The sequence below is a fragment of the Lampetra fluviatilis genome, chromosome 1 (genome assembly GCF_964198595.1).
Source record: "Lampetra fluviatilis chromosome 1, kcLamFluv1.1, whole genome shotgun sequence".
NCBI classification, from domain to species: domain Eukaryota; kingdom Metazoa; phylum Chordata; class Hyperoartia; order Petromyzontiformes; family Petromyzontidae; genus Lampetra; species Lampetra fluviatilis.
The window spans coordinates 7,496,946-7,510,326 of record NC_136275.1 but is presented as its reverse complement, the minus strand read 5'-3'; the positions used below and the strand labels follow the sequence as shown (position 1 = coordinate 7,510,326).

Genomic DNA, 13,381 nt, shown 5'->3' with positions numbered 1-13,381 from the left:
CCCACAGGATGTGATGCCCCTCCCCCATGGCCCCCCCTACTTCCCTCGCCCCCCCTCACTTCCCCCGCTGCACCCCCCCCACTTCCCCCGCGGCCCCCCCCTACTTCCCCCGCACCCCCCCCACTTCCCCCGCGGCCCCCCCCTACTTCCCCCGCACCCCCCCCCCCACTTACCTCGCGCCCCCCCCCCTACTTCCCCCCCACTACCCCCGCAGCCCCCCCACTACCCCCGCGGCCCCCCCCCCTCACCAAGCCAAGTCACTGTGCCATGGTGGTTGTTGTTGTTGTTGCTGTACTCGTTGCAGGCGCCCAGTGGTGGCAGTGTGGGCGGGGAGTCGATAAATAATATTCTTGGTTCTTTCGGTAAAGTCACGTAGAAGAGGAATAAGAAAGTAATACAAATAAATTTTATTTTCTATTTTTATTATTTCCCTTCTACGTGACTTTACCGAAAGAACCAAGAATATGAATCCCTGCAGTCACGAAAGCTTTAAATCAAAATCTATAAATACTATACAGTACCCGCTTACCTCCGCGTATAAAGACAAAGTACCACCCACGCAGAGCCTTTAACAGACTCTAGTAGGAGCAAGTGGCTATAAGCGAGCGCCAATGAAGGATAAGTGTAAAATACGGTGACTGCACATGCCTCTGAAGACAGGAATTACTGTTCAGGGATGTTCTGCCCACCGCCTCTCCAATCAGTTGAGAGTACAGTATATTAGTTCACTTGTTAGTCCTCAATTGGTCAAAGTGTCCCATTCAGAGACAGGAGCCCAGTGGCATCGTGGTATAGCCACTAATTATATTTTTGCCACGATTTGTTTCGGGTTGTTGCTTAATAGAATACTGTACAGTATATGAACAAATGCGAAAACATTTTTTGTATCATGTTGAATCTTAACTTAAAGCTTTCGCGACTGCAGGAATTCATATTATTTGTGTCTTTCGGTAAAGTCACGTAGAACAAAACAACACGAAACTATGCCGATTGCTTGTGTTGCGATCGATACGAATTTTATTTTTTTGTTGGACGTGACTTTACCGAAAGACCCAAACAATATGTATACACTTGATTTAAGATTTGACTTGGTATTTATATTTAGACCTGTTTCTGACATTAAACAGTAAGTGCAAGACGAAACCAGACGTGGACGTGGGAAAGGGAATATACAACGTTCCAGAGACACATTTTGTGTACCTATCTTCAAACATGAAAGGAAGTTAATGTGGAGGACACGACGACGCACGTGTAGCCAGGCGTGGAGGGGAATGGCTCTTCCTAGGGCCCCCAGCTGCATGTCGTAGCTCAGATTAGCGCGGTTGTCTACGTACGGTGCGAAAGAAGTTCAACACAGTACGTACAGTACCTATGGACAGTATATGCACGTCCCCTAAAGGGGCCCTCCTCTTCCGGGTCACGTGCGCCACAAGCGCGCGACATTTCACCTTTAACCCGGAAGCGGATGGACCCCCCATGTACCCCCTGTACCCCCACCACTCACCAACGAACGCGTCACGATTCGCGATTCTCGATCCGCGATTTTATCAAAGAATCGATTTTTACTTTATCCGAGGTGCACGTCGTAGCGGCCGCTAGCCGCAGGACGGCGGTTTCCCGCGAAAGCCAATACAATACGACGCATATGAATCTACACACACACATGCACGACTCATATTTTACACAAGCGAGAGCGAGTCAATGCGTGGATCGTTAGAGAGCTGAGTCGATGTCGCGAGGGGTGAATCGTCGATTCATCATTTCGCCCCGGACCCCCCTCCCCCACGCACCGGGAGGTGAGGGGGTGGTGAGCCCCCCCCATCCGCCCCACCAGCGCGTGCCGATCCTGTCACGTGTCCGGTGCGGCGATCACGTGATGGGCACGCGCGGTTATGGTGGTGGTGGGGGGGGTCTTGAGCTCTCCAGGGGTCAGAGGGGCGGGGCTGTTTGATGGTGGTGGTGTGGGGGGGGGGTCAAACTGAGGGGGGCGTTGCGAGCATTAAGAGGGCGGGGCTGACAAGAAGGGGGCGGAGTCAGTCGGAAGGGGGCGGAGTCAGTCGGAAGGGGGCGGTGTCTTCCGTGAAGGCGTGGCTCCACCGTCGTTCCGGCTCCTCAGCCCCGCCGACATGGCCGGACGCCTGCCAGCCTGCGTGGTGGACTGTGGCACCGGGTAAGACGGCGCTTTCACACGCACCACGGCAAAGTCGATCCCGCGCCCGGGGCAGTAGTCAGGGTACGGGGAAATCACGGAGCCCCCCCCCCCCCCTGTCTCCTGCGTCTGGCAGCCTCGGGGGCTGTCTTCCAACCCTGTCATTGCGTGAGGAAATTCCGCCCGGGCGGCGCGGGGGTGAAGAGTGAGCCGGGGACTCACTCGGGGGGGTGGGGGGTTGGAACACCGGGACCAGTTGACTTCGTTCCCTTCCCCTGATCGCTCGGCCCAACTCTGCTTCCAGACCCGGTCGCCAACGCTGACGGATTCCCACTTCCCTGAGAAAAATCCTCGCCGCCTCCAACGCTGCCCCAATTCCAATCCCGACCTCTAACTCGTGACTGATGGCCCCAGGGCGCAATCCACACACCCCATCGCTAACTCGACGCGTGCCATGGGACCCCAACCTAATCCTATCTTAACCCGCTACCCAGAACTGTGATCCCAGACCCCGATTCCTAATCGTAGGACCTGAGCCCCCAATCTGACCTCGGCCTTCACCCTGACTCCGTCTCTGACCTCGGGGGTCACCCACAAACCTCTCGGATGGGCCCCCTCGTCCAGAGCCAACGCGACGTGGCCACAATTCGCGTTAACAAAAATTCGTCTTTGCATGTTTGTAATGCGTTTGCGTTTCTTCCCGTCCGGAACTTTGAACTACGCGGCAGTATTCGTCTCCGGGCCCTCCTTCAAGTGTCCGTCTTTCTCACCACAGGCATTCTAACCACTGTTGCATTGTAATCTTTCAAGTGACATTTTTCAAGGATCTCGTGTGTCAAAACCTCTAGGCTGTGTGCGGTTTCTATCTTCCCCCGAAACAATGTTAAGGCTCTGTTTCCACAGCCTATATTCTTGCATTCCATACTGGTTATAATCAAGACACCCTTCAGGGATCTGTCATACGGTAGTCTCCAGTCACTATTCTGTACTGAACAATTTTAGTCTTTTCTAGACATTCTTCGAGAGTCTACTCACGATGTCTAGACTGCTCGAATATTGAGTGTACCTGGAATCCTTAAGGCTTTATTTTACCACAATATCTTGATCACTCTGTGTATCCATTCGCATTACACCCTCAAAATTGTGTCTTTGTAAATAATCTGTTATATTGGGAATTTTGCCCGACAGCTCTTTTACTGGATCATCTTGACTCAATCTTTAATCTGCACTCGCTTTATCCCACCCACATACATTGTTTCAGGGTCTATTTTACCATAGCTTCTAGGTATTATTGGCTGTGTAGTCTCATTGGCTGTGTAGATGAGAATGGTTTGATGTGAGCCTCTTGCTTCGACCTGGGGAAGCTCAGTTTGAGTTTACACCAATATGATTTTATTTTTGTTAGTAATTGTGTTTTTGCTGAACCACCAGCTAAACTCATCGGCCTTTTGAACGTGTGTGGTGTAATCAGGATTGGCAGCGTCTCAAAACTTCGGCAGTTTTCTCATTGCTCTGATAAGGGCTTTGTGCGCCCCCTTGAGCCACGCAGCTTCCTTGCCTCCTCACCCTACGGTATTATTATCACATGAATTGCGAGGGAGCTGTAATGACGGTGCCGTCGCTCAGGATTTGCTTGAACCCCCAGCACGTGAAAGTGTAACTCATTGGCACAGCCGTAAAATGTATACTGCCCAGTTGTCTGTAAGAATATCGTTTTACAGCAGTATGGTTATCCAACAAACGTGGCCGTGCCATTGGCTTTGTGAGCTCCGCAGTTGAGGTATATTTCTCGCATGTCAGGGAAACCTTAAGCAGATGATTGATTGAGCTTAATGTAGGGAAGGTATGCATTTACATCACATTTTGGAACATGCTCTGATCCTTGGAATGGTTGCTGCGAAACTTTTTGCAAGATGCATACCACAATTTAAGACGATATGGTGTTGTGCATTATCTTATTTTACATTTATCATGCGCCTTTGATCAACATCCAAAGCACCTTGTCATAAAGATTTACATTGTGATGAGGCAGAATAACAGCAATCTGACAGTACTAGGACACTGTTGGACCAAAAGTGGAGCTGTAATTTGTAATATCTAGTGCACATGATGGTTCCAATACGGGTGGCGTTCTCATTTTTGAATTGCATATGGCTCAGCTAAAACTTGGAAGGTTATACATTTACATCGCAGTGGTTTGTTGCTTTTCATGCCTGCACACTTGTTCCAGTTTGTCAGAAGTCAATGGTCTCTGGACAAACTGGTTGTCACTGTAGACATTTCATATTTCCACTTCTGGTCCACTGGTTGAGCAATGAACCACTTTGATTTGAGTGTTCCAAAGTTTTTGTCGTGTTGAACCATTGTTGAAATTATGCTCTCCCTGAGGACCCTGTGACTGATAAGAAAACAGACGTATTGTCTAATACTTATTTTCTGACTTAAGGCACCATTGGAATTTGCTGCCATTGAATACTTTACTCTTTTCTCAGGTACACGAAGATTGGCTATGCGGGCAACACAGAGCCTCAGTTCATCATTCCGTCATGTGAGTTTTTCCAGTGATAATATTTTTATGTGTTCGTAATTTTATTTAGCTGTTGTGAAACTACACAAGTGCAAATTGATGTAATTTAGAAATGCATTTTTCAACTGGCAGTGAATTGTAATTTGTTGATGGATATTGACGTACATTCCTGTAAAAAATTGTATACTATATTTGATGTTGAATTAAGTTAGCTATATTATATGCCAAACAGTAGTTTGTGAATTGTAAAGAAAAGTTTTATCTCTGTAAAGTATGCCCTCTAATGGTGACAGCGAAGACTACATGAAATTCAGCATGTCCCACTCCGCTACAAATGTGCTGCAAATGTATAGTATCCATTACCACTAAGAACTGCACATGCACCTTCTAATGTAGTGCAGTCAACTTGTTATTCATAAGGAAAGAAAGCATGCCTTTTTAGAATGTAAAATTAAAATAGATTTTTTTTTTCTGGAACAACAAGGGTGATGTTTATTATGGAGTGATGGTTCAAATGACTGGTGCATGTAAATGTGTTTTGTGGTACCAGTGATTATGGTAATGATAAAACCGTAGGACTGAGACTGATGAATATTTGTCTCTTGTTATAGGCATTTCCATCAAAGAATCCGCCAAGGTGGGCGACCAGTCCCAGAGGAGGGTCATGAAGGGTGTCGATGACTTGGATTTCTTCATTGGTGATGAAGCCATTGAAAAGCCCAACTACTCCACGAAGGTATGGATATCCACATCCATCCACATTTGGAATTGAAATTGAGGGTTGTGCTGAAAAACCTCAGCCCTTGCCAAATGAGCTGTGATGTTTATTTCATATTCTCACCTGTATGGATAAAATCATAATTTTGGTCATGTCTCTAATACTATCACAAACACCTTTGTAACTGTAAATATCAGATGTTGGGCAGAGGTATCATGGAACAAATTCTAAAGTATCTTCAAGTTATCTCTTATTCACAGGTGTCCAGCCACCTGACTACAGAGAGAAGTGTTTGTCACATGACAGTTAAAATTATATTTGTATTTCTGGAAATTAGCCACATTAACTTTAATACCAACGTTAATGATGGGTTTTTTCATCAGTCGTTGGTGACTGCACTTGATAACCCAGTTTAATCATGGGGAGCTGCCTGGATTCGAACCCAATATCAGAGGTGCCAACTCAGCTTAATGACGCCTGAGCCAACTGATCACCTTATTCTATCAATTATTTTAACATTTTTAAGTGAGATGATGCCTGTTATTGACGGCCCTTGTCCTTGGTATAGAGTTGTGTTGTGGAGAGTTATACTATAAGCTTGATTTATTTTACATAACCAAGTAATTACATCTTTCGGATTCATTTTAAATATCGAAGGCAAAGATTACTTATATTTTTAATTTTAAATAAATGGTTATAATTGCAATATGTTCTAACATGTGAATGATTAGATGAGTAGCTGGGAGAGATATCTTGTGCAGGCTGAAAAGGCTGTCTTGTTACAACTAATTCATGAGTGTATTCCATTGATGTTAAGCAGCCTAGACTTGAAAATCTGGAAAATAAACCAATTGTATTTGTTTATCATGAATGGCATCATGTGCATTTTGTTTTTTTCCCACAATTGTAATGGGTTTTCTCTTTGTCAGCATACACTGATTATAATAAAAAAAATTACAAAGAAACTACAAAAGACAACTTTAAATAATTAACTCCGTGAAACAATGGTTGCTTACTTGTACTGCACTATCTAAAGATATTGTCAAATATGTTTGCCAATAAATTACTAATTAATGAATCAACTTTTGACTTAACAGAATATCCATGGAGGGGAAGATGCATTCTAATTAAATGTAGCTAATTGGGCATTTGAACATGCAGTCTTTATGTCCACAAGTTATACTAAAACCCTGCTATTAAAAGCAAGCATGCACTCTTAAGTACTCTTTCACAGGCCTTAAATAAGACTGTTTATATGTTTGTAATGTTTTTCTTGTTGCCGTTATAGTGGCCGATCCGTCATGGCATAGTGGAGGACTGGGATCTGATGGAGAGGTTCATGGAGCAAGTGATCTTTAAGTATCTTCGTGCTGAACCCGAGGACCACTACTTCCTCCTGGTAAGTGCTTATCAGTCTTCCGCAGGCATGAGCCTGGCTTTACCGCACCCACACTGTGTTAGTGTTTTACGAGGATGTTACTTACAAGAAAAACACATTTGCATGGAAAAAATACTTTTTTTTAAAGTCAATGTCTGTGATCAACTTAACGGGACCTTTGCTGATCCCATTGCTAATCCTGAGCCAGGGGTGGAAATCCTCATTCCTGTGGTGGAGGCTAGTCTATCCATAGGACAACCGTTTTTGAATAGACACAAAGTGTTACAAATTTTATAACCTTGGATTGATGATGAGCCCAGTCAATCTTCATTTAGATTTTAAACTCCCAGCCGTCTGATTGTGAGTTGAGTGGTTTCACCACATCGCCACACGGCCGTGCATATTATGCATGTGTAGTCACTCGATATGTATTTACAGCACTAGATAACACACACTAACCCAACATTACACCATCCAGTCTTCCTATTTCGCCTCTACCCACAGGCCACACATTTCCATTGATTACCACATCCTATGACTCATTTTTCTAACTCGTCAGTAATGAGGAAGCTGTGCAGGTTTTGTGTAAAAATGCAGAAGCACAGTGAAAACTGACTTTTAGTTTTAGAACTTTCGTGACTGCAGGAATTATTATTTGTTTCTTTCGGTTAAGTCACGTCTAAAGATAAAATAATAAATTAAATTAAATAATAGAATAGACGTTTCGATTGCAACACAAGCAATCATCATCAGGTATAATGAAATAGCGACATAAAATCTAACCAGAAAACTATAGACAGACATATTAGCAGACAGATATCACCAAGATACATAGCGAGAGCAACACAGGTAACAGAGAGGGGTGATCGTCTCTGTGTGGTGGCCTTAAATAGACAGAGGGGGGGGCGGAGGCAGAGAGAGGGAGGAGGGTTAGAGAAAAAATTAGCATATCAATGAGTGGACCAACCACGTCTGTTGACCACTCATTGATATGCTAATTTTTTCTCTAACCCTCCTCCCTCTCTCTGCCTCCGCCCCCCCTCTGTCTATTTAAGGCCACCACACAGAGACGATCACCCCTCTCTGTTACCTGTGTTGCTCTCGCTATGTATCTTGGTGATATCTGTCTGCTAATATGTCTGTCTATAGTTTTCTGGTTAGATTTTATGTCGCTATTTCATTATACCTGATGATGATTGCTTGTGTTGCAATCGAAACGTCTATTCTATTATTTAATTTATTATTTTATCTTTAGACGTGACTTAACCGAAAGAAACAAATAATAATGACTTTTAGTTGTCCATCAGATAATTATTATTTAACTAAAGGTGCAACCTAAAACGAAGTTTCCTTTATGTTAAAATATTATCTTAATCCACATTTTGATAATGTCCATAGTTATACCATCTGGTTCAGGAGCTTACATTTTTTTCTCATCGTATGGGGTGTTGTTTACTGCTTTAGTTATGACATCGGGAGCCTCCATTTGTCATGGGTCATTGGTCCATGTTTCTCCCTAAGGCCAGGATCCACTGGGGCAATTTGAGGCCAATTGTTTCTGGCATTCATCACCGGCAGTGGTTGCTGCAGGATTGATTATTGCAAACCTTTTGTTTAGCAATATCTGAATAAATGTGATCACATCCCCCTGGTGGTCAACTGGGACAGCAGCATTAAATCGGATCACGGAGGTCACGTGACGTTTTTCAAATGAAACGTGCTTTATTTGAAAAATAGCAGCTTCAAGCCTATGCATGGTTTGCTTGGTCTTGTGATGGTGTGATGTATTGGTGTGATTTGATAATGTGGAGAGGGGGTGTGGCGTGCTAGTGTGGTGAGATGGTGTGACAATGTTGTGACGGTATGACCTGATGGTTTGGATTACTGGTGTGCCATTAGATAAATTTCAACAACAGATTAATTTCCAATCTGTAAACACATAAATGTGAATCAAACGCATTGCTTTGATTGACTAGAGGAAGGCCTGTCACTCCATTACTGGTGGCTGGCAAGTTGTCAAAGTTACTGATGGTTCATGTGTTGCTAGTGACGATTACCGGCAATGGATTTCCCTTAAAAAAAATGTCATGCTCGCATTGCTTCATACGATGCCTTCATTAAATTTTTATCTTGTGCTCAATGAGTTTTTCTCATTTGTTTTTCTGAATATGAAAATTATCTGTGTCTAGTTACATTATTTTAAGGCATGTGCACAATGATCCGACACAATTACTTATTTAAACCCAGAATCAGTTGTGGATATAAAAACATAACATAATCTCTTAAGAAGACAAAGCAGTGTTAAGTGACTTTGGTCAGTGGCAGAGCCGGGTTTCCTGGATAAATAATGTCTTAATTTTGTCTACATTTACAGGATTGTTGGGGTTTCACAGCTTTCTCATAATTTGAAGGACATGGTTTCACATTTCAGTTAAGGGTGAACTCATATTTATTATGTTTGTATTCCAGTTGTTGCACTCTTGATGAAGATAACTGATTGGTTTGTGCTGATATCGGTTGGCTTGCATTGTGCTATTTCCTGTTTGCTATGAGCCTATAATCAACAACTCCTGATGATTTCCTGGTCAATTGGAGATGCACTATATGATAAGCAGCCCACACGTAAAGCTGTGGTGGGAGTGCAATGTTAGTGTTATATACAATGTAGGACAAAAACATCACTGGTCAATCTCATACTGTGGCATTTTATATATATATTCTGCTTAAGAGAGTATTGTAAACAAAATTGTATGACTCAAATGTTAAAAATGCCAAGTTGTACACTAGAAATGCACGTGCTTAATACATTTGTGAATGGATGTTTTTCTTTGACCACAGACCGAACCTCCACTCAACACACCTGAGAACAGGGAATATACAGCCGAGATAATGTTCGAGTCCTTCAATATCCCTGGCCTCTACATAGCTGTGCAGGTGAACCTCCAGCTGTGAATGTTCACATGTATTTATACTCTATACTCTTGTACACCCATAATAGAGGTTTTTTGGGTTAGATCGCGCATATATAAATGTGTCGTTAAGACCCGCCACCACCTGACACAGCCAACTAGTAAGGGTTGTCACGTAAACAGAACATGCCAATTTGTCACGAGTATGGCACACTGGTGTGTTGGAGAGCCAAGCCACAACATTTACAAACTTAGTATGACGTTTCGCCAGTAATTACAACTAGCTTCATCAGGCGACAGCCAGATTTGTGGAGAAGTCTTATTGTTTCGTTCCTTACATAGAGGCGTAAATGTGTTGACCACCCTTCTGCGCTCTTGCACAATGATGGGGGGGGGGGGCGGGATTACTGAGGAAACGTACATTATGTATGTGCATTATGCGAGCCCTTTGAACTTGTCCTTCCTGTCTATTGTGTTTTTTATTATAATAGCCCTACCAATGGTAATCTCTATTGAAGTACGCTGCCCTTTGTAGGCATGCATTTAAATAATGTATTATTTGATGATTCGCTTCCAAGCAGAACTAAGACGGTAACTATCCGAATGGTTAAAGTTATTTCGATTTCTTTCAATTTCAATAGATTTTCTAATTAGTCTTGGCCAGTAGTAGCTAGTTTTGCACAAAACATCAACATCAAAATCAATTGCGTGTCCCTGTTGGCATGCGTGTTCTGCTACTGCTGACAGTTGCATTTGGGAGAATTTAATATTTCTCTGATGTTCTTTTTGTCTCCTGCTGATTATTCGTTCTGTTTGCCCAACATAACATTTACCACACGTGCAGTTAATTCGGTACACAACTTCTGTTGATAGCTTCAGTAATACATCTTTTGTACCAGATATTAAATTCTGTATTTTATGTACCATGCCAAATCTGACTCGGATGTTTTGTTTTTCTAAATATCTAGCTAGATTATCAGTTACTCCCGCAATGTACGGTATTTTGATCGTTTTAATTACTTGGGAAGTTTCAATGCTCTTGTTATTTGATTTGGTTTTGGTATTCAGAACATGCGTGCCAACAAGGACACTCAATTGATTTTGATAATGTTGAAGTTTCATGCAAAACAAGCTATGACTGGCCAAGATTAATTAGAGAATCTATCGAAATTTAAAGAAATCAAAATAACTTTAACCGTTCGCATAGCTACCGTCTTAGTACTGCGTGGAAGCAAATCATCAAATAATACATTATTTAAATGCATGCCTACAAAGGGGAATGTACTTCAATAGGGATTACCGTTGGTAGGGCTATTTTAATAAACACGATAGATAGGAAGGACAAGTTCAAAGGGCTCGCATAATGCACATGCATAATGTACGTTGCCTCAGTCATCCCGCCCCCCCCCTATTATTGTGCAGGAGCGCAGAAGGGTGGTCAACACATCTACACCTCTATATAAGGAACAAAACAGTTAGACTTCTCCACATATCTGGCTGTCGCCTGATGAAGCGAGTTGTTATTACTGGCGAAACGTCGTACTCTGTTTGTAAATGTTGTGGCTTGGCTTTCCAACACACCAGTGTGCTGTACTAGTGACGAATTGGCATGTTCTGTTTACGTGACAACCCTTACCAGTTGGCTGTGTCGGGTGGTGGCGGGTTTTAACGACACATTTACGCGATATAACCCCAAAACCTCTAATATGGATGATATTGGTCGCGAAAGCCTACGTGTTAAACTGACTCTTGTACACGTGTATTCTTCACAGCCAGCATTCTTTCCCACTGATAGTTGTGAAGTATACTGACTTTTCAGTAACTGTCAAACCAGTTGCCACAGAACTATGCAATATTAATTTGGGTCAATGATCTTTCATAAAACCCATGGTAATATATGACACGATATCAGTTTTGTACAGCAAATGAGCCTGGAATGTATGCACGCTCTGATCTTTTTTAAAATTCGTTACCAAGCATATGCATATGAATTGTGAATACAACTTAAAGTTTACACAAGCATAATTATATTTTGATTATAATAACAAGTGCATTGTTTCAATCAGTTTATTGCGTTGGCCTTGCAGTTACTGAGCATATACCTCCTTTGCAATTGTTTCATATGACAGTAGTAAAATGCTTCAATTTGTAGTGTAATAGCACCGTCTGCTGTCCAGCAACGGCAACTGCGGTGGACGAGCAGTACATACGCCGGTGAGCATATATGCGGGTGTGTTGGCAGGGTGGAGAAACTGGGGCAAGGGTCATGGAAGACCCCATCTGGAAGCCCCTGGAACCCGCTAGTGGGTTCGAGAAGGGAGGTGCGGCCAGGGCAGAGCCAGGCCGCGCCGGGTAGCATAAAAGCAGCTGAGAGCGGGTGCTCGTGGCTGCTGGTCATGGGAAGTGGACTCGTCTTATCGTCGCTGTCGTCTTCGCCGCTTTCGTCGCTGCCGTCTTCGCTAGATATTGTGTGGCCGGATAGTTGTTGGTTATCTCAGTCGGCGCCGTCGGTGTTACACGGTCAGGGTTGTGTTAAGGTTAGGCTAGATGACTCGGGAGAGTGCGAGGGTAAACCTGTGAACCTGAAGGTGTTAATAAGGAAGGTGCTCCTGAAAAACCTTGTCTCCTGCTCCACTGACACTATAAATGAAACAGCACATTTTGAGTATATTTTAATAAGTTTACAACAGTTGAAGTGTTACGAAAAAGAGTCATTCATAGAATTAGTACTTTTTTGCCCAAACGAGTTTTTGTAAAGTGACCAGCTAGGGAGGGAGGTAAGGGTACCACCAATGATTGACCACTTGGCTCTTAGGGGTGCCGGAACCCATGATATGCATCGTAAATCCAGTTAGGTTTTACCCAGCTGATGACCGTGAGTGTGCGCACACCTACAGGCAGTCCTGGCGTTGGCCGCCTCATGGACGTCACGTCAGGTTGGGGAGAGAACTCTCACAGGCACGGTCATCGACAGCGGCGACGGCGTCACCCACGTCATTCCTGTGGTGAGCTATGTGTCTCCAGTGGGGCTGAGATTGTGGTGGGGAAGGCTTTTGTTGGCTTCACAGTGTGGTTTAGTGAGGTGTGATGTCAAGGTCAGGGATTTATCACAGCCAGTGTTGTTGGATGGCAACCTAGGTTACAGGTTGATAATTCACAATGTCTTATGATTTGTGGTCATATTGCTGAATGACAGGAGAAGTATGATTACAATACAATTGGATCAAGTTTAAAACAGTCATTTAAATATGGTTGAAACGTTTGAAAATGTCTTTAAGAAATGTAAACTAGAATTTAGCAGGGTATTAAATTAAATCAGGAATAAATTCGGTTATCAGCAGCACAAAAAAGGGGAGGTAGTCAACAAGACATACAGCAGTAGCTGTTCAGGTATGAAGAACAACTAGGCATATGATAAAAAAATCTCTCTTTTGATGTCTCCTTTTTGAATGTGTTTAGTATTGCGAATGGTTACAGGTTGCTAATTGGTGATAACTGACATTCTGAACGAAAATAAGCCGCAAAAAAGGCATCCTTCTTGCTATACTCTGAGCAGCTTCCACTTGTATAACATTATCTTCATAACTTAAATAAATAAATAACAGTCATAAGTTTACAACACACTGTAACCTCAACTATTGAGCAGAGACGGTTCAATTAAAATCGGAAAAATCTGTATATTTATAAGATGGATGTGCAG

The 13,381-nt window shown here is 43.2% G+C and overlaps 1 protein-coding gene across 1 annotated transcript in view; it reads left to right on the top strand.

Annotated features, from left to right (window-relative positions):
- Positions 1 to 2,028: 2,028 nt before the first annotated feature.
- Positions 2,029 to 13,381, top strand: part of LOC144931073 (actin-related protein 3-like) — a 28,936-nt gene continuing 17,583 nt past the window's right edge. Inside the window, exons 1-6 of the mRNA XM_078854995.1 lie at positions 2,029 to 2,170; positions 4,642 to 4,697; positions 5,288 to 5,412; positions 6,683 to 6,793; positions 9,611 to 9,706; positions 12,579 to 12,686. Coding sequence (XP_078711121.1) covers positions 2,127 to 2,170; positions 4,642 to 4,697; positions 5,288 to 5,412; positions 6,683 to 6,793; positions 9,611 to 9,706; positions 12,579 to 12,686 — 540 coding nt within the window. The 5' untranslated portion in view covers positions 2,029 to 2,126. The remainder of the gene's footprint in view (positions 2,171 to 4,641; positions 4,698 to 5,287; positions 5,413 to 6,682; positions 6,794 to 9,610; positions 9,707 to 12,578; positions 12,687 to 13,381) is intronic.